At 41.1% G+C, this 25,298-nt stretch overlaps 1 protein-coding gene across 1 annotated transcript in view; it reads right to left on the reverse strand.

Annotated features, from left to right (window-relative positions):
* The window catches only part of LOC124606966 (ATP-dependent translocase ABCB1-like), a 261,320-nt gene that overhangs the window by 218,161 nt on the left and 17,861 nt on the right, over positions 1-25,298 (reverse strand). Inside the window, exons 3-4 of the mRNA XM_047139103.1 lie at positions 11,199-11,501; positions 3,641-3,741 (exon numbers count right to left, since the gene is read on the reverse strand). Coding sequence (XP_046995059.1) covers positions 3,641-3,741; positions 11,199-11,501 — 404 coding nt within the window. The remainder of the gene's footprint in view (positions 1-3,640; positions 3,742-11,198; positions 11,502-25,298) is intronic.

The following is a 25,298-nucleotide window of genomic DNA, read 5'->3' on the forward strand; positions in this document are numbered from 1 at the left end:
GGCTTCTAGAAAGTTCGGTAAACTTTGTCGATATTTTTGAAAATGCACCCAGGCCAAATGTTGCTCTTAAATTCTCTGAAAACAAACGTTTCCGTAATAAAATGACAGAATCTAAGTACATTTTTAACATCAGACGTATTGTAATAATACCATCTGCCAATTTCTTTGACATAGCAGAAATGAACCCCTGTGGTGCTGTGGGGTTTTTGACCGTTACTGCCCACCTAATTGGGTTCAGGCTCATCTACTCTAACGATTTTATGTGGTTTTGGTCGTAAAACGATGATACATGGTTTTGGTCGTAAACTCTCGTTCTATAATGAACTGTGGAGAGGAGATCCGAAAGAATCACTGATAAACAGATGTAAAAATTGTGAACTAGATCAAGGACGGACTTACGCATCACTCCTGATCAATGGCATAAACAGAGATAAACTGATGGCCTAGAAGATGCAGAAAAAGAGTGAATCAAGAATTGGAAATGGCTGACATACCCATTCTTGTTGCCACAGGAACGTCACGTAAAATGCTGGAAGCTAGTTTTGAAAAAGTCTGGATAACTGGCCCTGTGAGACTATGCTGTAACACAACAGGCCCAATGAACTGATTCTGTACCATACCACACCCAACATTTCCAGAGAAGTGTTCTTGAAAATGTAGATCCATGTGGGTTTTCGTCGGTTCACCGATGTGAGTTATGAGTTTAACTGATATCGTGAAGACTGAAAGTACACTATGTCATCGAAAGTATCAGGACATCTGGCTGAAAATGACTTACAAGTTCGTGGCGACCTCCATCGGTAATGGTGAAATTCAATATGGTGTTGGTCCATCCTTAGCCTTGATGACAGCTTCCACTCTCGCAGGCATACGTTCAATAAGGTGCTGGAAGGTTTCTTGGGGACTGGCAGCCCATTCTCCGCGGAGTGCTGCACTGAGGAGAGGTATTGTTGTCGCTCGATGAGGCCTGGCACGAAGTCGGTGTTCCAAAACATTCCAAAGATGTTCTATAGGATTCAGGTCATGACTCTGTGGACGCCAGTTCATTACAGGGATGTTATTTTCGTGTAACCACTCCGCCACAGGTCATGCATTATGAACAGGTGCTCGATCGTGTTGAAAGATGCAATCTCCATCCCCGAATTTCTCTTCAACAGTGGAAAGCAAGAAGGCGCTTGAAACATCAATGTAGGCCTGTGCTGTGATAGTGCCACGCAAAACAACAAGGGGTGCAGGCCCCCTCCATGAAAAATACGACCACACCATAACACCACCGCCTCCGAATTTTACTGCTGACGCTACACACGCTGGCAGACAACGTTCACCGGGCATTCGCCATACCCATACCGTGCCATCGGATCGCCATATTGTGTACCGTGATTCGTCACTCCACACAACATTTTCCACTGTTCAGTCGTTCAATGTTTACGCTCCTTACATGAAGCGAGGCGTCGTTTGGAATTTACCGGATTGACGTGTGGGTTATGAGCAGCCGCTCGACCATGAAATCCAAGATTTCGCATATCCTGCCTAAATGTCATAGTACTTGTAGTGAATCCTGATGCAGTTTGGAATTCCAGTGTGATGATCTGGATAGATGTCTGCCTATTACACATTAGGACCCTCTTCAACTGTCGGCGGTCTCTGTCAGTCAACAAACGAGGTCGGCCTGTACGCTTTTGTGCTCTACGTGTCCCTTCAAGTTTCTACTTCCCCATCATATCGCAAACAGTGGAACTAGGGATGTTTAGGAGTGTGGAAATCTCGCATACAGACGTATGACACAAGTGACACCGAATCACCTGACCACCTCCGAAATCCGTGAGTTCCGCGGAGCGCCCCATTCTGCTCTCTCAAGATGTCTAATGACTACTGAGGTCGCTGATTTGGTGCACCTGGCAGTAGGTGGCAGCACAATGCACCTAATATGAAGTACGTATGTTTGGGGGTTTCCGGATATTTTTCATCACATAGTGTGACAAGCTGAAGCAGACGAGCTTACCTTGGAAATTTAGAAGATTTCTTTGAAGTGACAGACCCATCCATTGAATGGACTGAAAATTTAGACATTAATTCGTAGATTTAATTGTTTAGTTCTACTGATTTCGTAAAATTAAGCAATTCACGAATGTTAGCTGCAGTTCAGTTTGTGCTGACATACGCTAAAGAAAAAATGTTAGCTCCTAAAATATTAACTATTTCTCCTGAAACAACCCATATGTCGTTTTCTTTCTTAATTTTTTTGTAAGTGTTTCTTATACGCCCTGTATGACACCACAACATTCATGTCATTTTCTTTTTTGTTAGCTACGTGTGTTTATAATACGCTTCAATCACAAGGCCTCCGTTCTGGGATACAAGTATAGCAAATAATTAATCACACCCATTACCACAGAATCCGTTGTCTCCAATACGTATTTTATGTAAATCAAGTGATTATTATAATTGACGATGTTAGAATACTACCGGTCACGTTCCATCGTTGCTTTCTATTAGTCACACAATTAATTTGGTTCTTCTATTTATTGCGTAATTGTTGGGCGAGGTCGCTGGCTAAGTGTTACAATTTTAAAATGCGTTAGTGGCGTGGCCACTAATCAGGTCTGCAGCTTGCGCATGTTCCATATTAGAGCGTGACAAGCCTTGAACCAGTTATGTCCGGTAGCTGAAATCTGCTAATGTAGAGTCACGTGGAATACGTATCCGTCCGAGATCATAATGCGAGCTAACAAAGTCTTTGAGACTACTGATACGGTCTCAGTAATGTTTTGTCATTCCTTATAAATATTTCCAAATCACTTTCACTGGTTTTCCAATTTCACATCAATTGCTCGGTGATGAATCATTGTAGCATGATGTAAGGTATCAAGTTTAGGAACAGCTGGATGGCCCACGCAACACGTCGAAGAGAGGTGTGCACTTTGTTCCATTTTCGATGGACTCAACTTTTATTCTGACCCGATCTTTGTTCTGTTCTCCCTGTATATGTTAAGCGACGCTCCGTATTTCACTAAGAGCTCTGTTAACGTTTAATCGTACCACGTTCAAATGGTTCAAATGGCTCTGAGCACTATGGGACTCAACTTCTGAGGTCATTAGTCCCCTAGAACTCAGAACTAGTTAAACCTAACTAACCTAAGTACGTCACACACATCGATGCCCGAGGCAGGATTCGAACCTGCGACCGTAGCGGTCTCGCGGTTCCAGACTGCAGCGCCTAGAACCGCACGGCCACTTCGGGCGGCTCGTACCACGTAATAACGTTTCTTTCCGTCCCATTCCAGGAATGTGAGAACAATAACAGTAAACATCCGTCTCCAAGACCGCTATGGATGCGATACGAATGGGGTTAATGAAATATAATTGTAGAATTGCGTAGAAAAATGGGCTGCTGAAATTTTCTATTTGTATAAGGCTACTATCACATTATCCTGAATTACGCACAAAATGTCTATAGATGTGACCTGTTCAGGAGAGCGTATGGAAATTTGCAAATGCTATACTCCACATATCAAAAAGAGTCATGCATTTAGTTCGTATTCAAACTACAACTAAGCAAGCTTCGAAAATGCTGTTATATGATTTGGGCGAGCCGAATATTTGAGGCAGACAGGCGTCAAAAGAGGTTGCTTTTACTTACTCGGTCATACTGCTTGCGAACTCCCCAGTTTGCTGCGTATCGTACCAGCCAATATCCTGCTGCAGGGCAGACTTCAGGAACAAATCACGTATCCGATGAACCTACAGAAACAAAATTCGTGTCTTACAATATACTTCTTCGACAGGCCACACAAAGTTTAAAAAACCTGGACAAAGAATACAGATTTTCTAGTTTTTATATTCCCTTTGTAACACTCAAGAGAATCTTCGGATTTGCATTCTAATCCACACAATCGAACGGAACTGCAAAATTTGTACTGTCCTTAATGAATTAGATTTATCTTCTTACCGTCGGCAACAATAGTAATTTTTATCAAAGGCGTGATGGAGTTGGAAACATGATTACCAAGTAGCGTTCCATCGACGGTTTACCACAAGAAGTGGTGGAGGCAAGTGAATGTGGTCTTGAAAGTGGAAACTTCTAATGTATGTGATAAGATCACGTAAAACTACTGTCACTCTCTGTTTCACAAATTTGCTTTACTCCGTTATAAGGCCTACTAGAACGCTCTTGGTTCAAATGGCTCTGAGCACTATGGGACTTAACTTCTGAAGTCATCAGTCCCCTAGAACTTAGAACTACTTAAACCTAACTAACCTAATGACATCACACACACCCATGACCGAGGCAGGATTCGAACCTGCGACCGTAGCGGTCGCGCGGTTCCAGACTGTAGCGCCTAGAACCGCTCGGCCACTCCGGCCGGCTACTAGAATGCTCTCTGTGAAGCGTTCCTGGTGCCACATATAAACACCAGCTCTGTAGCAAGCACCTGCCGAGGTGCGAACTACATATTCTTGATGAAAGCTGAAAATTGCAGATCGTTTCAAAGAACACTGAAACGTTCTTATTAATGGAACGGCACCGAAAGACAACTTTTATTTCATGCGCTGAAGATCCTGAACTTGCTTTCGCCATTGACATGGGTGTTATATCGTGAAAATCAGGCAAGGAAAGTATATATAAAAAAATCACTATTTTGATATGCGAGGCATTTGGGTAACAACATTTTTATTGTGAGACGTGAATTAGTATAATATAGTCAATATCCTGTGGTACATCATGCATGTCTGAAGGATGTGTCGCAGTACACCGCTAAACAGAGACACTGTAAATGGTATTATACACCCCCAGACAGGACGCGACAATAATAATTAAGTCTCTCCATATGTGGGAATCACAGCAGTTGCGCGAGTGCAGGACGTAGACACTCAAGGGTATATGAAGATTTGAGTTGATCCTGGAGGCGTGCCCGGATACCCAGAGTTGTTAAGGAAACCACTGGCGCAAAGCGGGAAATGCGAGTTCGAGTCCCGGTCCGGCATAAATTTTCATTTGTCACTAAAAAATTGTGCACAAGCAGTCTAACAGCATTCGAAATTCCGTCAGTATTTCATCAGCCGTTTGCTTTACCTGTTTGAATACCGCAGAATGAATGTGTTGTTGTTACCGCTGCCTCAATGATTCCACGACAGCCGGAGAAGAGGTTCTTTGTACCTCCTGCCTAACCAACCATCCTGTAATGTCATCTTGACATGTTACGGGATCTAGAAGGCTCAAATCTCTCTGGTCCATAACGAAAAGTGTCAGGAGTGATCTTTAAGTTCGAGAAATTTCGTGGGCCATCATACATCATCTGCGCAGTGGGGTGAGTGGAAAATCTGCGGATCTTAAGTCGTCTTAGTGTGCGGCGGCTTGTACTCCTGAGAGGGCCTCTGCCTAGTTGCAGCTGCTTCTTAACCGTCAAATCGGTGGGGTGGTTTCTGGGTTCGGTCTGCAACCTAGACGTCTTAACTATTACCGTTGCTCTTCCTGAAGGGCGCCGCACGCAGTAGTTCCAGAGTCGTCTCTGAGGTCTGAATCGGTGACAGTGACGGCTACCGTAAGACATTAATGTTATTTGGTATTAATTGGCACCAACGCTTAAGAACGCTTGCATGCTGGTACCTGAATTTGTTGGGCGTCATGCACTGCTTGGATGATGTTTCCGTGCCGCCGCTGTGTTTTGTTACTGTACATAAATAAGGGTCGACGGCATCTTAGCACAAGCCATGTCGGCTAGGTTGCAGCTGTCTGAAGTTACTAGGGAGTAATCCGTTTCGAAGACTGAGAACGGTGCCGAATTGTAATATTCAGATGAGTAACGTTATCAGCGTTGCTAACAGAACTAGTTATTCCTGGCATGGATCACGGCATGTAATTCGTTAGTTGAGCGTATTGCAATAAACTGTTCAGTTAAAATAAAATCATTTATGTTATGTTTCTAGCTTGGATAACCAAGTCATAAAAATTTTAGCACACTTATCAATTGCAAATAAGAATTTCAAAATTTGGTGGTATTATAACCGTGTGAGAAATCACTGTAATTAATATGTAATGGAAATTTTGATATTTGATAACTGTAGTAAAGAAATTGTTAGGAGAATCTTTAAAATTATTATGAAGACACGTATTTGTTGGATGCTGAAACTGTAATGAAGGCACTGTGTTTTAAAGGAATATGTCACACGCACTCCAGCTTAGCCGTTCCACTCACTAGGAGCTACAAGTGGTTTGAATCATGAGTCTACTGATTGGTTTGATGCGGCCCACCATTAATTCCTCTTCTGCGCCAATCTCTTCATTCAGAGTAGCACTTGTAGCCAACGTCAACAATTATTCGCTAGATATATTCCAATTTCTGTCTTCCTCTACATTTTTTACCCTCTGTAGCTCCCTCTATTATCATGGAAGATGTTCCTTGATGTCTCAACTGATGTCCTATCAAATTGTACTTCCTTCATGTCAGTGTTTTCCACATATTCCGTTCCTCGCCGATTCTGCGTAAAACCTCCTCATTCCTTATCTTGTCAGTCCACTTAATCTTCAACATCTCAAATGCTTCTATTCGCTTGTGTTTCGGTTATCCACAGTTAATGTTTCACTATCATACAATGCTCTGCTCCAAATGTACAGTCTTAGAAATTTCTTCCTCAAATTAAGGCCCATGTTTGATACTAGTAGGTTTCTCTTGGACAGAAATGCTCTTCTTGCCAGTGTTTGTCTGTTTTGAATGTCCTCCTTGCTCCTACCTTCATTGTTTATTTTGCTGCATAGGTAGCAGAAATCCTTAATTTTGTCTACTTCGTGATCCCCAGTTATGATATTAAGTTTCTCGCTGTTCTCATTTCTGCTGCTTCTCATTATTTTCGTCTGTCTTCAACGTACTCTCAGTCCATGTTTTGTATTCACTATACTGTTCATTCCATTCAGCAGATCCTGCAATTGTCCTTCAGTTTCATTGAGAATAGAGAGGTCATCAGCGAATTTTATCATTGATGTTATTTAGCCTTGAATTTTAATTCCACACTTAAATCATTCTTTTATTTCCATCACTGCTTCTTTAGTTTGTAGATTGACCAGTAAGGGCGAAAGACTACATCGCTGTCTTACATCCGAGCATTTCATCCTTGGTCTACCACTCTTATTGTTCCCCCTTGGGACCTGTACATGTCTCAACACGGGATTATATAGCCAAACGGTTGCAAAAATGAGCACAGCTGCTCTAATTTCTGACCATTGCTTATTAGCAATGTAATTTTACGGTTTATCAAAATTTCATTCTGATGAAGACGCCATTTGTAGGAGTCGAAATCTAGGTCAATGTACCAAACAGTTATCTGGAAGCAGTTGGCTGTATAATCCTATGTTGAAACTAGTAAACGGTTGTTGAGTAACAGCCATGTTTAAAACTGTCTCGCACATGTCGAATATTACCCACATATAGCTTACCCCTATTTTCCTCAGAACCGCGAACATCATGTAACATTTGACACTATCGAACGCTTTTTCCAGGTCGACAGATCCTATGACCGTGTCTTGAATTTTCTTTAGTCTTGCTTCCATTTTCAACAGCTTCTCTGATACCTTTACCTTTCCCAAAGAAAGACTAATTGTCATTCAACACATTCTCAGTGTTCTTTTCTATCTTCTGTACATTATTCTTTTCAGTAACTTGAATGCATGAGCTGTTACTCTGGTTGTGCGATATTTCTTTCACTTGTCAGGTCTTGCAAGTCTTTTAAATTGTGTGGATGATACTTTTCCGATGGTCAGATGCTATATCGCCACAATCATACAACGCGATTAGTCGTTTTGTTGCCACTTCCCCCAATGTTTTTAGAAATTCTGATGGAATGTTCTCTATCCCTTCTCCCTTATTTGATCTTAACTCTTCCAAAGCCCTTCCAAATTCTGATTCTAATATTGGATCTCCCATCTCTTCTACATAGACTTTTGGTTCTTCTTCCGCTCTCTCCTCTGCATTTAACAGTGGAATTCCTATTGCAGTCTAAATGTTACCACCTTTGCTTTTAATTTCATACCATTTCCACCGCTCTCTCCTCTGCCTTTAACAGTGGAATTCCTATTGCAATCTAAATGTTATCACCTTTGCTTTTAATTTCACGGAAGGTCGTTTAGACTTTCCAATATGCTGAGTCATTCATTCTGACAATCATTTCTGTTTAGATTCCTTCACATTTTACATACAGCCATTTCTCCTTAGATTCCCTGCACTTCCCATTTATTTCACTCCTAAGTAACTTGTATTTCCCTAAATATTTTTATACTTCTTTCTTTCAGCGATCATCTGAAGTATTCCTTCTGTTACCTATGGTTTCTTCGCAGTTACCTTCTTTATATCAATGTCTTTCTTTCCAGAGTATACGATTTACGTTTTTAAGGACGCCCATTGTTCTTCAACTGAACTGGCTACTGACGTATTCCTTACCGCAGTATCTACAGCATTAGAGAACCTCAAGGTATCTCTTTATTCCTGAGTACTTCCGTACCCCATTTCTTTGCTCACTGATTCTTACTGACTAGTCTCTTAAACTTCAGTCCACTCTTTACTACTACTAAATAGTCTACATCTCTTTAGTACTACTAAAGAGTCCATATCTCCTCCTGGGTACATCTTACAATCTAGTATCTCACTTAGGAATCTCTGCCTGATCATGATGTTATCCAACCAAAATCTTCCCGTATCTTTCGGCCTTTTCCTGCTATTGTGATTCTTGAACAGAGTATTCGCTGTTATTAGCTGAAATTTGTTTCAGAACTCAGTCTTTCTCCTCTCTCATGTCTACTAACAAGCCCATATTCTCCTGTAGCTTTTTCTTCTTCTCCTACAACCGCATTGCAATTCCCCATGACTCCCTTTACGTGCTGAATTACCCATTCATTTTCCTCACATGGTTTCTCTATCTCATCATCCTCAGCTTACGACGTTGGCAAGTACTCGTATATCAGAATTATCGTTGTTGGTGTTGTTTTGCTGTCGGTTCTAATGAGACTAACACAATTAGTGAACTGTTCACAGTGAAACACGTATGTAACATAGCAGCGATGGCGAGGCATTGTAGCATCTGTGACCAGAGAGTATGCGCTTGACCGCGCGAGTGTTGCGAGCGGTTCTCAGTCTGTCGGTCAGTCGTTGCGAGTCTGTAGCTCTGTCTAGTTGAGAGCAGTACTCTGTCAGTAGTCGTCGCGTGGTCATGCAGAGCGGTCGGTCAGTGGTAGCAGTCCAGTGGGATTGCGTGATGTGGTCTGGCGACAACACTGGTCAAGATGCTGAATGAGTTATACTGTTAATTAAGATAATCATCGGATAATGTAAAGTTTAATTATTGTAACTAATTTTCAACAAGTGCCCCCAATAATAACTTTGATTTCAAAAGCAATTTTACATAAAATTTTCATTTAATTGAAGTAACTATTTCGTTCCACTTCCCCTAAACAAAAGTTTCAGTTTTCAATTAGATTACAAAAAAAAAAAAAAAGAAAAAAAAAAGAAAAAAAAAGGAATATTATTATTTGCAATGCAGTTCCTCCAAGCGGTGCGCAACAACAAGAGCAGAAATTTGACTAGGTGTTGCAATGAGGTAAGAATTTAATTTTGATTTTTGCACAGGGCCAAAGACCGATATTTCGGTTTAATTGAATAATCATTATCACTGAATGGACTTTAATTTTTATGAAGAACTTATACTTGAGTCAGATTGCGATTCTCAGTTTTATTGTCATTAAATTTAATTGCAGGGAGGTTACGTTTGGCTCCTATTCATTTATTATTTCTGTCTTTAAAATTTCAGTGGAGAGGTTACACTTAGCGCAATGTCCATTGGCATTCCTAAATAATATTTCTGTCTTGTAAATTTCTGTGGGGAGGTTACAACAGTAACTAACTCTCTACTTAGCTCCCTATTGATAATGACTTCTTCTTCCGTTATACCATTTCCGCTGCTGTTGATATTACCCTCTGCTCATCTAACCATAAATTCTGTTTTCTTTCCGTTTGACTTCAGTGACCCCCACTATATCTAGAATAAACCCTAGCAGTTCCCTTTACAAATGTTCTAGCTTCCCTGTCACAATGAAACTTCTGACACTCTCCACAACCTGACTCGTAGAACGTTATCCTTTCATTTGGTATGTAATCTTTTCCTCGTGGTTCCTCCCCCCCCCCCCCCCTCTCCTCCCGCATCCAAATGGACACGGGAAATCATTCCGGAATGGAGGGATCATCACGATACTTTCTCAGTTCCAGGTCACATGTCCTCTGGATACACATTACGTGCCCTTAATGCAGTGGTTTGCATTGCCTTCTGCATACTCATGGCGTTGACCATTGCTGACAGTTTGTCAGCCCAAGGGCAAGAGAGTGTCCTGAACCTCTCTGCATCCTTCCGCCGTCTTTGTCAATGCCGTTGGCAGAATGTGGATGACTTCTTATGCCACAAGTCTTTTCCCACCAAGGCTGATGATTTTTATTCAGAACGTAAGCGAGGGCAGGTTTCGTTACCTGGATCGAGGAAGTTTTGATTGCTAATCAAAGACGGTACACATCGTCCACGGTTACCATTTTGCGTGCAGTGTTACAGAAATAACTTGGTTTTGTTTGACTGTTCCACCCACACTTATTGTAAAGTCAGAATGGAAGGCTATGTTTATAGTGAAATTTGTGAAGGTTAACAAGGACACAGATCACTGTAATTAATGAGGTAATAACAGAGGGGCTTTCGTCGGCATCCAGTTCGTTAGATGCACGGAATGTCGTTTACTTTAGGCATAGTGCCCCCTATAACAGGATATGGGCATTAGACCAGAAAGTGTGGCAGGTGTAGACGATTACCTCTCAGCTGAAGGATTTCAGCTGTGTCAAGAGATGTTACAGTAGCATTAAGTATCCATGTTTTTATCCTGCTATGTTCATCCTAGTGTGTTAGGCAAAGGTTTAATAATGACTGAATTAAGGGCAGAGGTGGTAAAACTAAGGAAATGGTTCAGTCTTTATTAGAACTGGTAGTTCTACTTAGGGCATATAACACATAGCAACATGCTCTTGTTGTTATGGTTTGACAGAAATGAGCTACAGCGTTTCAGCAACTATTGTTGTCCAGTGTTTTGAACACTACATACACTCAGCGAAAGAAAGTCGTCTCCACTGCACCAAGGCGTTTCCTTCCTTCATCCGACACTTCAGTGCTGCACTTACCTGACGGTATGCGACATAGTTGAAGGTGAAGACGCAGACGTAGGTGAAGAGGAAGGTGGCGGCGCCCAGGATGGCGCTGTAGATGACGAACTGCCGGACGCCGTGCAGGAAGACACGCACCGCCACGTCGGGCACCTGCTCGCCAGCGGCTGTGGCGTTGACCAACGCGGACCCGAAGTCCACCATGACGCCCGTCAGGTCTCCAAACAGCAGGTTGCTGAGAGGTGCGCCTACGCCGGCGCCCGCCGCCGCCAAAACTCCGAGGGCCAGCAGCCAGCGCTCCCATGCGGTCGAGAAGCGGAACTAAACAGCAAGCGAGGCGGAAGCATGAGGAGTTAGCGCCATGTCGACGGCGGAGTCAGGTACTGTAAAGGATTTCATGTTCTAGCACGTATACATTTTTTACGAATCACTCCAGTAGTCCGATTTAAGGCAGCTGAAAACTGACAGACAGTCGGCTGGACTACTCGTACCACCAACGCACCAACGGCAGCCTGGAGTTGCTGACAAGATAAAACGTAGCTACAGCTCTAATTACAAATAAGAACAGGTTTTTGACACGGTCAGACCAAGTATGGAGATCTATAACATAAGTCATTTTCAGGTACTTTACGTGTTTTTTGTAGGAGACAGAAACTTAAAAGCGATTACCTATTCCACGGAGAGAGACACGCTGTGGCTGTTACCTTCAGAGACTACTTGTCGATGCGAAGTCGCAACTTCAGACCTTAAATGTCAGATGCCAATTATTTTGAATCTAACTACAGGGCAGCACACTAACGACTTTCAAGTCTATGGGCCCTAAAGTTAATACTACACCACTTTAGTAACATCAGTCTGTTAAATGGATTTTAGATAGAGAAGTCAAATTTAAGTGAATGTAATAAGTACGAACTGAAATGATCTTCAAAAGAGCTTTATTTGCAGAATAACTGAAATACTGCTACAAGTCGATTACCCTTATTTTACTTTTTGTAGCCTCTTTTTAAGAGTGTACCAAGTCCATTGCCCTTTCTGCCAGAATTAGAATGTCGTCAGCAAACTTCATGCCTTTTATTTCTTTTTCCAGAAATTTGCTTCACTTTCCAAATATCTCTTTGGTTGCCTTGACTGGTTTGTCAATGTGCTATTTGAATAACTTCCAAAAATATACACCAGCTCTAATCGATTACCAGATAATAGAACCCACAAATAATAAAAGATAAACACAAAGTAATACATCACCAAATTGCTAATCAACTCAACACAGGGATAGGGGTGTGGTGTTGAATGGTGACGCTAGGTATATACTAAATACCACTTTATAAATCTCCCATATGGATTTGCAAGAACAACAACAGAATATGTACACACAGAGGCGTTAAAACAATCATTGTTTTATTTATGTTGAATTTATTATGAAACACTTGTTAGTTGTAATGTTTTCTTCTCTATTTTAGTTCAAAATCGGATTTGTTTAATCAAAATCGAAACAGAACTACTGAAGTATGGTGGAACTTAACAGTTTGATCTCTCAAATCAAATTGCTCATTTCTAATTCTAAAATTGTGTTGTTCAGATGCTTGGATTTATTTCAGTTCCTCAGACTTTATATGTTAAACAAATACGTAATAACTATTTGGAGTGGCCTTTACAAAATTAAATTGTCTTTTCTTATGTTTTTGTGACGTGGCAGCTTACCGCTCCCAGCTCCTTTATTGAAATATTATTTCAGTGACAGCAGAGCGTAGTTGTGGAGGTGAGTGAGCTGTCATATCAGAAAAGACATAAAAAGCAAAATTGAATTTTGTAAAGCTATTTTTTCCATTCTGTGTACTGTTCAAGGGTTTTTGTTTACATATGATTCTGGTTTCACTCATGGCACAAAACGTGCTGCCCTTCTTTGAACATTCTCGATGTACTCCGTTAATCCTCTCTGGTATGGATCCAATACCGCGCAGTAGTGCTCCAATAGAGGACGGACAAACGTAGTATAGGCAATCTCTTTAGCAAATCTGTTGCATTTTCTTAGTGCTCTGCCAATAAAACGCAGCCGTTTGATCTCCTCCCACACAACATTTTCGATGTGTTCTTTCCAATTTGAGTTGTTCTTAATTGCAATTCCTAGGTGTTTAATTGAATTTACGGCCTTTAGATTTTATTGATTTGTCATGTAACCAGAGTTCAGCGGATTTCTTTTAGCAATCACATGGATGATCTCAATATACGAAAACAACAATTTTCTCACATTTGAAGTGACTTAGCTCCGACATAATATATTCACTACTACACAGAACACTGCTGTGACCATGAACGACTCTTTGTGTCACATTGAGGATATTTCACAGGTGCTGTTCGAGGTGAAATACAGCAACTCAACCTGCAGACTTGGCTAGCATCGTCACTTATGTTCAAGAATGCATTTCTGGCGGTGTTTCCACATTTTCGTCCACCCCGTTTAGGTCGATACAGTGATACACACTTCCAAGTGACTCGTGACAAATAATCACTGCTTGACTTACGTCGTCGAGTATAGCGGGGCTCAGCTGCAAATGGCATTCCAGCGCTCCTCAGAGGCACTATGTCGATTGATTAACGCTGCCTTATCTCAGAGCTCAAGTGATCCTTCTTGAAATGTTCTGTCTCTGTAGTACATCTCTTACATTTCCCCTGAATACAGTATAGATCTTCCATATGATACCTCTTCCAACTCAAAGAACGACCTTAACAATAATTTCCTGTTATTCCACTCTCGAAGAGCACGCAGAAAAAACGAACACCTATATCATTCCTTGTGATCACTAATTTTCCTTATTTTATTATGATCATCATTTCTTCCTATGTAGGTCGGCATGAACAAAATATTTTCGCATTCGGAGGAGACAGTCGGTGATTGGAATTTCGTGAGAAGATCCTGCAGCAACGACAAACGTTTTCGTTTTAATAATATCCACCCAAAATCCTGTACATGCCCATGACTCTCTCTTCCCTGTTTCTCGACAATAAAAACGGTAGGTTTCGGCGATGATGTGGACAGCCATTACGTGATATTTCATAAACCCCATGTTTACTCTTCAACGCTGCCTTACCTCTCAGAATTTTGTGACCTTTTTTGCTGATTAGGTCCATCTTTTGGCACAAGGTTTCATCCCATAGGGTGATGTTGTGTTCCAGGATTATAGAGCTGCTGTTCACAGAGCTGGGAATGTCCAGGACTAGTTTTGTGAACACGAGTACGAATAATAGCATCTCCCCTGGCCACCACAGTGATCAGTTCTCAGTATTATTGAGCTTTTGTCGGCTGCAGTGGGGAGAACAGTGCGTGATCACTATCCACCTCCATCATCTTTACCTGAACTTTCTACTATTTTACAGGAAGAGTGGTATAAGGTTCCCTGGAAAACCATACTGGATCTGTATGTACACTCCGAGAGGACTGGAAGATGTATTGAATGCCAAGATATTTCCTACACCGAATGAGGCATGGTAATGTGTTGCTTTTGCAGTGTTTCCGTATTTTTGTTTTCCCCCTGTACTTCAGGATAGTTGTCCCTCGCAGTCTGAGTTATTTTGGATATAAACTCATCTCAGTCATTCAAGTGATCGATCCAGGATTTGCGCAAAATTAACACGGATGTAAATCTGGGTGCAAAAATCGAAGAGCTACAAGAAAAAAGATAGGGAACTCTCTTGCAATGGAAAGAATTTATTTTTATTTTTATGAGTTATCAGTCTTCTGACTGGTTTGATGCATCTCGCCACGAGTTCCTCTCTTGTGCCAGTCTTTTCATTTCAGAGTAGCACTTGCAACCTAAGTCGTCAATTATTTACTGGATGTATTCCAGTAGCTATCTTCCTCTACAGTTTTTACTCTTACAGCTCTCCCCAGTACGATGCAGGTTCTTCCGTGATGTCTTAAGAGATGTTGAGCCGTGGCGAGCTGCCGCCAGTGTTATTTTTTTCATGTATCGTTGAGATTGATTGTGGTTGAGCTAAGCTATCTTTGCTTTTCGCTTGTCTTATCTTCCGAGTTGGCGGGTGAAGGAATTGGGTTGTTAGCCTTCGACGGGTAACCCTCGAGATCTCTTGACATTCGCTGGGAGACGAGTGTCAACGGCTGCCGAACGAGCGCGATAGCCGTTATATGTTGTGGTGTGAAATTGGTCGGGCGTTTTGGCAACATGGGCAGCTTGGAGATAGAAGTTCTGTGACTTCTCTGGGAACAAATTTGAAGTGAAGAGGTGAAGTTGTGGAACCCTCTCCTTTGTATTGTGTACGTGATATGAAGTAAGTGCTCGTAATTGTGTTTTGTTGACCGATGCACTCAGAGGCATTTAAATATTATTATTACGGTGCGACTTTCATAGTCGATCTTTAAGATGGTATGGAAGAGTTCAATTGGCCTAGTTAAATGGTAGTCGTTATTTGAAAGTTTTGCTAGTGCTCTGAGTTCAAAGCCTGCACCCTATTAATACAGTTGTCCGTGTGTAAAATGCTTAGAGTCAAAGTTGCGAATTTGTCAGTAGTGTAACGTGTTCCTTCACACGCTTACCCATATACGAGGTGTGGCTAGAAAAAAACCGGACTAGTACTGGTGAAACAATAAAACGAATGCAATAAGGCTGAAAGTCGCGTGGCCTGTCACGTGACTCTCGCTCCGCCTACTGCTCGAGTTTCATCTGCCTCCTGCACTCAGTCTGCCCGTGGCGTCTGTTTTAAGTAGTTGACGTTTTGTCTGTGCGTCGGAAAATGTTGAGTGTACAGAAAGAACAGCGTGTTAACATCAAATTTTGTTTCAAACTAGGAAAATCTGCAAGTGAAACGTTTGTAATGTTACAACAAGTGTACGGCGATGATTGTTTATCGCGAACACAAGTGTTTGAGTGGTTTAAACGATATAAAGATGGCCGCGAAGACACCAGTGATGACACTCGCACTGGCGGACCATTGTCAGCAAAAACTGATCGGTAAACTTGTTCGACAAGATCGCTGTTTAACAATCAGAGCAGTGTCTGAGTTAACAGGAGTTGACAAGGAAAGTGTTAGGCAGATTATTCATGAAAGTTTCAACATCAACAAAGTGTGTTCAAAAATGGTTCCAAAGTGTCTCACAATTGAACAGAAGGAACGCCGAAGAATGATTTGTTCTGACATCCTTGAAAACATTGAAAGTGATCCCACCTTCTTACAAAATGTTATTACTTGCGATGAATCGTGGTTTTTTACTTACGATCCCGAAACTAAACGCCAATCGATGCATTGGAAAACTCCTGGTTCTCCACTACAAAAAAAAGCACGAATGTCAAAATCGAAATTCAAGGCAATGATGATTGTTTTTTTGACATCAAAGGGATTGTGCACATTGATTGGGTACCAGAGGGACAAACAGTGAATCAGCATTACTGCATTAGCGTCCTGGCTACCCTACGTGAGCGAGTACGGAGAAAACGGAACGATTTGTGGAGAAAAAAGTCATGGATCCTTCACCAAGACAATGCCCCAGCACACAGTGCGTTGTCAGTGAAGACGTTTTTGGCAAAACACAACATTCCCATCTTAGATCATCCACCCTACTCACCTGATTTGGCCCCCTGTGACTTTTTTCTTTTCCCTAAAGTCAAGTCAGCTTTGAAAGGAACTAGATTTGAGACTGTTGAAGCAGTAAAAGAAAAAGCGACGGAAGTAATGTATGGACTTACCGAAAATGATCGAGCGCCAATACTGCAAGCTAAATAAAAGATTTTAACTACTGAAGGCACTAATTACTGATAGGCATAGTTAGCAAATGAAAGATTTTGATATAGAAAAAACAATGTATTTACATATATATATATATATATATATATATATATATATATATATCAGTTCATGACATCCAGTCTTACAAGTTTACTCCTTCTGATGGACACACATCCAGATCATCCGCTCTCGAAACTCCGCCATCTCACTCCCCACATCCACCACTGCTGGCGGCTCACCTCCAACTGCGCAACGCTACGCGCTGTTAGCATCCAACTGCCCAACACTACAATGGCGAATATTCCAACAATGCCAACCAGGCACAGACTGCACACAGCACAGCCAGTGATTTTCATACAGAGCGCTAGGTGACGTTACCAACATAAAAACCTAAACAGCCTACTTACAGTGTCTACGCAACATATACATAAACAAAAATTGCTATAAAACAAACACATAAACAAGCATACCTTACTCATCAGCATTCAGTAGAACCTTCTCAGGAGTAACATCGTCTTCTGATGAAGAATCCGGAACTATTGGCGATGGAAATTCTTCCTCAGATAAAGAGTCCAGTGTTTCGCCCTCAGATTCGTTATCTAAAATCTCATTTAGAGTACTTATAATGTCCTCTTCTGTGTGTAGAAATTTCGCCATAATATATTCGTAAGTTACAAGCACTATCTACACAGACAGAATGCACTGCTAAACCCGTTTCCGTGGTACAAAACTCTGGGTGCGCAATATCTGCATACAAGGTCAGACTTGTTTGAACCTCTCTCCCTCTCGTCCCCTGCTGAAAACTGGAACGTCAGTCGGAAGTGAAGTAAATACGAGTTTTGTGATTGTTGACCAAACACACACTAACAATACGCATGAAGCTACATGAAAAATGCGATTGTTATAGCGACTGCGCCGGGCGGGTTAGAACTGATCCTTCTGCAGGTCTAGGTGAATCTTCATATTTCTCTTTTATGTTTTCGCCATAAAATGTGAAATGAAGTATAATCACTAATTGCCTTATTTCATAAAAAGTCAGAGAAATGTAACACTCTAGGCAATAATACAAAAGAGTGACAAACAGAAGAATTATCAAGTGGGTCACGAGTGACCTAGCCGCGGTTCTAGTGTTAATAAGATGGTTCAAATGGCTCTGAGCACTATGGGACTCAACTTCTGAGGTCATTAGTCCCCTAGAACTTAGAACTAGTTAAACCTAACTAACCTAAGGACATCACAAACATCCATGCCCGAGGCAGGATTCGAACCTGCGACCGTAGCGGTCTTGCGGTTCCAGACTGCAGCGCCTTTAACCGCACGGCCACTTCGGCCGGCTGTTAATAAGAGAAAATAAAGCGAGGGGCAAAGTTAAGTTTGCAATTGACCTATTAACAAGTGCCCCTTTAACGGATTGAAGTAGTAAGTTTATAAGGTTATTTTAGTGACGCAAGTTAAGTGTGGCCATCTTAATGTAAAAATGATTTTATGAAGTTTGATGAAGTGGCTATGTGAAGTAATTGATAACTGCTATGCTTAAAGATTCTATAAATGCCTGGAACATTAAGTTTTTTATAACTTTCTCTTAAAGGACTGTTCATTTGAGTACTGAGTACGTTGGATTTCTAACTGTATTAGCAAAGCTTTATCTAGTGACTCGTCTACAATTTGTAATTGTCAAATTCCTGAAAAGGCGTAATGTCAATAAACTGTCTTAATTATAAATAGTGACTACCAGCCATGATTCCATCCCACTTCCTTTTTAATGGTATCTAAGATATGATGGGTAAGTGTGGTACGAAAAGGGACCCACGTACCACTTGTGGAATTCGCATGCTTTCACGTGTGCGTTTCTGACGTTCCATACTAATGGACGCAGCAGTCCATCGGTTTTAGCACGCTTCTCATTGCCCGTCAACTCTTCCCAACGTGTCCATTCTTAAGTAAGGAGAGGGTGTCTGTCGAGCTACCCCCTGCGTGGCTGCAGAATGGTTCCAGCGGGCGCGGGACTTTGGCGGTATGAAGCGGCGAAGATGCCACTCGCGGAGGTATTACACCGTAGATACTGCGACAAGGAATACTTCAGTAGGCATTTCTGTTTAAGAAGAATTCCGTTGAAGAGGAATGGGCACCTCTAAAAAGGGCAATCACTGAAATTGGAAAGAAACCTCTGTCGTCAGATAAAGGTGGAGGACAATCGTGAGTTCAAGGCTATATCGCATAATGGTGATGGTATTGAAACATAGAGCAATTTTAATTGTGTACGTAACTCTATCATAGCTATTATACAAGGTATCGCTAACTTGTCAATTGCTGAATTTTTGTATTTGTCCTCTAAGTTACAACAGCATCAGATTCCCAATCTTGTAGTTCTTCACGTGATTTACCCAGAAACTAATATGATTTATCAGGCTGGCTAGTATGATTAATCAGATTATTCGAGAAGTAGGTATTTTGGGTGTTTTACATGGTAGTATTGTTAAACAAATAGGCTGAGAAATGAATTAGTTAGCAAACGTTATTTCTGGGTAAAAGATCAACAAGAAGACTTTGTGAATTATACTGAGAATATTGGAAGGGATCACAAAACATCATGTGTTGAGGTCAGTGAGAATCAAGTATTCGGTAATATTTCTTGACAGGGATGAAGTTGTGAGAGATGCAGAGGACATGAATTTGCTGGTCAGAGGGTCGTTGAGCAAAGGAGCAACTTGCCCGGAAAAACTTTCTCTCAATATAACAGGAGTTGCCAACGTGGACGATTTAGTGGATACTGTTTCAGGTGTATGAAGCCAGAACGTTTTGCTCAGCAGCGTCACCCATAACGCGGAAAAGATAACAGCAGTCAACGTTTTAGGAAATGTGGTTGGTGAACGCGAACAGGATGGCCACCCAAGGTGCGTAGCCAGCTGAGTGGAATCAGCAGGTTCTTCCTACGCTTTATCTGCGCTGCTCTTATTCATGAACCAGACTGTTGACTACTACATTGTGTCAGCAATATTTTATTATTTAATTACGCTTGACTGTTGACTACTACATTGTGTCAGCAATATTTTATTATTTAATTACGCTTGGTATCTCAAGAATAGCAATGTTTTTAAAATTTTGACTTCAGTACGACTGGATACACAAGTTACGTCTGTTAATTCTGTAGGGCGGATGGGGGGGGGGGGGGGGAGGAATGCAAGTTAATTTAAAAATTCAGCAATTCTCATGGCCTCTCAAAATCTTAATATCTGTTGATCCTTCACTGCGGCTTGTCAGATATGTACTAAAAAATTAAAAAGCAGCCTGTTTTCAGAAGTTGTTATTTTATTTACACGACCAGTTTCGAAATCTGTTAATGCCATCTTCAGGCACTTACACAATCCATGTATAGAGAATCACATATTACTTTGTACGTACAACCAGATCCATCAATAACTGGATCCGTAATTTCTTTGTGGAGTGTATACATCGAAAACTTGACAACAATTGTTATTGTCCAGTCTTCAAAGTACACAATCGAAAAAAGTTTACGGAATCAAGGTATTGATGCCTCCTGTTACGCATTTTCATTTATGTATCTATTTCTTGATGCATAGGGGCCTGAAGACTGCATTAATGAGATGCCGAAACTGGCCATTAAAATAAAATAACAACTTATGGAAACATAGAATTGTTTGGTGATCTTGGTTTGGTAAACATTAATATCTTTGCTGCCGAACATCTGTCTACTAACTCACTACTGCGGTGTGATTTTAGAGACAAAATGGGTTGTGTCGTAGACTACTTCGGAAATAAGTTTGTCATCAAGTTTCATCGAGGTAAGGACTATCAGTTACTTGGTCCAACTACTGTTGGTTCGAGTGATTTTCAAATTAAGTTTATTAAATGAATTTCCAGATGTCCTGTCCGAACAGCTGGTTTTAACCAACAAAGTCAAGTATCAGATCCAACTCTGACCCTATTCCGGTATGTCATTCTCCTTAGCGGTTATCACCGTTAAACTGCAGGAGTTAAGGAAGACTTTTGATACGTTGCATACGCAGAGGGTGACTATCCCTTCTACGTCTGTCTGCGCCTCGACAACACCTGTGTTCATGAATCCCAATGGCGAAAGTTATAGGCCCATCGTGAACTACCGAAAGCTTGACCAAAAGGTACTTTTGGAGTCCGTACCCTTGCCTGATCTTCACACGTTCTTTACTTGGTTTGCTGGAGCGCGCTGTTTTGTATAGGAATCAAGCCTACCACCAGATTTCCCCTAGCTGTAGAATTGGAGCCTCTGACTGCTTTATTCATGGGCTCTAACTTTCTTTTTAATTCATCGGAGTCCCCTTCAGGTTATCACCTTGGGCAGCAGTCCTGTCACCTTTGCTAGTTTCTTTTTTGGGAGAGCTGAAATTTTTTGTGTATGAAATTACCTCTATGATGTGGTTGTTTACAGTAAGACTGCTGGTAAGCACCTTCAACTTCTTAGGCAGGTGTTGTCACGTTTTAGGAAGGCGGGCTTAATCGTCAAACCTACTAAGGTTAATTTAGCCCAAGCCTAGATTTCTTTTCTGAGTCATGTAGTTTCAGGTAATGGGATTAAGACTGCTAATGAGCCCACCGTTGTCCATCTATAATTTTCCATACATAATTTTCTTTTCTGGATCATCTAGTTTCAGCTAAGGAACTAACACTTACAATTTTGACTATAATTTTGACCCTCCCAAGACATTACGCGAATGGCGATTTGTCTCAGGAAGTCCATTCCGAACTTCGCACAACTTTCCCTCAAACCAACTTCGTCATCAGGAACAGCCATTTAAGTGGTTGGATACCAACAATCATCATTTGATGCCTTGAATTAGGGTGTCAGTAACGTGTCTACACTAACCATTTCGGGTTTTCAGCGTCGGTTTAGCCTCCAGAACGACGCCTCCAAATCGGGAGTCAGTGCCGTCATATTACAAGAATTTACTGGAGGACGTCGCCCACTAAAGTATGCGTCGAGAGCTATATCAGCAGCAAACGATACATACTTAGTGTACAAGTTGGAAGCATTGGCAGTTTTATTTGGTCTGGAAAAATATAAGTTCTATTTGGATCATAGGCATTTCCTGTTAGAAACTGACAACCAGGTGCTAAGCTGGGTACTGGCTTGACCACGGCTTCATACGACAGGCCCCTTAATATTGGCAGAATAGCGCGCTGGGCAGCTTGCATTTCAGCATTACGGTTTGGCGTAAAGCACATAAAGGGTTCTGACAACCAGCTGGCTGAAGCCCTGAGTCGTATTTTAAGTGGAGATCACGAGCCCACAGAGCTCATACAAACGGATGATAATCGTGAATGTAGCATAGCTACACTAGCAGAGCTTCTTTTACTTTTTTGGAATTTGTAGGAGCAGCTTGATCGGGGACAGAGGCTCCGGAGTATTAAGGGTCAAATCCTCAGTGGGAATCAAGTAGTTGGCTATCACGTTAGCAAAGATTTCCTGTATTACGTGTCCATCCCTTAATTCAATTGTTTGAAAGTTTATCACGCAATGTCAGAAATGTCCGTCTGCGTAGCGCAAACCCAATTCTTGTCGTAGTTTGTTGCACTGTAGTCGGGAAAAGGGACCGATGTACAAATACGAGGGCGTTCTGAAGAGTAATGCTTCCGAAATTTTTATGTGAAAACTCTTCAAGCGTTTTAAATAAAGCAAACTTCATTAACACTCAACATCTTGATTCTTCATTTACAATTTTAGAAAGTATTCTTCCATGGAGAGTGAACACGATTGGTGTAAAATACTAAAGTTCAGTAAAACACGCTCTATAGCAACAAATGTTTATTTTGGCTGAAGTTCGTGTTCTTACGGATCTTGCTCCGTCCACCACTACCAGCCACCATGATGGTGCTTACCGCCTGAAGATGGTTTAAATTATAGACCGAAGCCAACCATAATACACATCTGTTGCAATCGAGATTGTTTTCCTGAATTTTAATTTTTATTCTTCATGTCTATATATTTATTTCTCAACATAGTCACTCTAGCGACGAATACATTGCTACCAAAGAGAGGTCAATTCGTTAATACCATCACTGTAAAATGTTTGAATTTGTTGATGGACACACAACCTTACCCTTGCTTGCACCGCTTCGTCACTATCAAAGTGAAGTCCTCGAACGTGTTCTTTAAGTTTTGGGAACAGATGAAAATTGGATGGGCCCAAGTCAGTACCGTATGGAGGATGGATGATCAGTGATAATGAACCCAAGACGTCGGACTGTTGCAGACGTGGTCCGGCGCTGTCATGCTGAACGAGAGGGTACTCCATGTGTGGACGAACTGTTCGAATTCGGAACTCTGTGACAACATCCCGTTTCTCCCGCATCGATGTGGTTACGTTACATACCATCATATTAAACGCTATAATTCAGAGCCTTCGAGTGGCTGAAAATACGTATACATGGAGAATCAAGATGTTGCTTGTTAATAACGTTTGTTTTATTTAAAAAGCTTTAGCAGTTCTCATATAAAAAATTCGGAGTCGTCACTTTTCAGCACTGCCTCGCAGTTTGTCGGTTATTCAATGTCGTTTCCATGCTCTAAGAGGGCAGAATGTATATTTTGTCTTGGTGGATGCTTTCACCCGATTTGTGTGTTTCTCCAAAGTAGGGAGTGGCTACATGTGTCAACAGTTCATTAGAGTGATGAAACAGAACACGACAAAAGTCAGATTGTTAAAAAGTGGAAGAGTTAAGAGACAGTAGCTGACATATTGTATGCTCTAGTGCCAATAGTCTAGATAATGACATAAGTGCCGCAGGGTACGAGGGGCCCTCTGGCGGTCACCTTCCTCCAACCACTTCTCGCCTATGCGGAATTCTGGTGTTAGCGATGACAGAGGGCGCTGATTATCTATGTTTTCTTTCATTGTGACTCCTTTGGCGACTTGTTTTATGGTTTTTAACATTATCAAAAGTGTTTATTACTTATGTCATTATCTAGAATATTGGCACTATTGCATATGTCAACTACTGTCTCTTAACACTTCCTCTTTTTAACAATCTGACTTTTGTCGTGTTCTATTTCATCGCTTTTTGTTACTGTAACGCCTTTTGTACGTTATAAGCTCATTACACATTTCAACTATTGTATCCCCCTTTATTTTACGCTGTTTAGTTAATTATTGAAAACTAGTGTATGCCGACATTAGCGACATCTGGTGAACTTACAACACAAACATCTTGTGGCTACTGTACGGCAACTTGTTTTGAACAGTAGTGCTACTGACAACATGACTCGTGCATATGATGTTATATGTATGTATATATATATATATATATATATATATCGATGCTGCTGCTGATTTTGCATTTAACATTTGACGATGCCACTATGGCTGCAGTACATTAGGACTTGGTTTTATAAACAGGTATGCTTAATCATACTTAAAGCGCACAAATGCATATGTTTGTCAGTAGTACTTTTCATTATGGTCTATTTATTGTTTTTAAGCTGTAGACAATCTGCGAGTGTATTTATGTTATTTCCCATTTTTGCTCCAGATCTGATGATGGTCATTATAGACCGAAACCGGTAATCTGTTAACAAAAAGTTTGTGACCATAGACGTAAATTAAAGGAAACTACCTGTAAAATTTGTGTTCCGTTCTGCAGTTGACGAACCGTGCTTCAAATCTTCCGTATTTATAGAAACAGATAAATCCATAACGACAAACAAAAATCGAAAAAATTAAAATTGTCCAGAATGAAAAACATTTCTTCTAAAATGTCTCAAACTCACTAAGTACCGAATTAATTGGAATGAGCAAATGATGTAATTCAAGCGATAAAAATAGTACACCCTGTCTAGCCCGGTCTTTCCAAAAACACATTCATTTATTTCAGTTAACAGTGACGACGCTACGTCACAGAAGATAACCGATTTATTATCTAAGGCTCGAAAATAAAGACATTAATATCTACGAGTAAACTATTATGTCGTTGGTCAAAGTTGACCGGTTGTAACCGTCCTTCAGCTGTCCCGTTTTGCTAATCTGTCGGATTACATGTCTGAGAGAGGACAGCCCTGGTAGTGTGTCTACTGTTTGGTGTCTGCGGAAATCATGGGCATGTGGAAAGGCTCAGCAGTAAGAACTTGTTTGGTGAGGACTTTGATGTGTAGAATGTACAAGCTGCTATTACGAGCAACCCACTGTTCTTTACACTGTGTTTTACGCTTGGGTTCATCCCTTCATCCCAGTGTTATTTACAAAGAGTTTTCCGTTCGCACTATCTGACACTGGTAATTTTTTAGTGTTAGTGTTATTTCTGTCTTTTGGCTTTGGAACTTGCCGATAACTCATCAGTATTGTATGAATTGCTGCTGTAACCTATTGCGTAGTCAGCATAAATGCCAGTTCA

The sequence above is a fragment of the Schistocerca americana genome, chromosome 3 (genome assembly GCF_021461395.2).
Source record: "Schistocerca americana isolate TAMUIC-IGC-003095 chromosome 3, iqSchAmer2.1, whole genome shotgun sequence".
In the NCBI taxonomy this organism is placed as follows: Eukaryota; Metazoa; Arthropoda; class Insecta; order Orthoptera; family Acrididae; genus Schistocerca; species Schistocerca americana.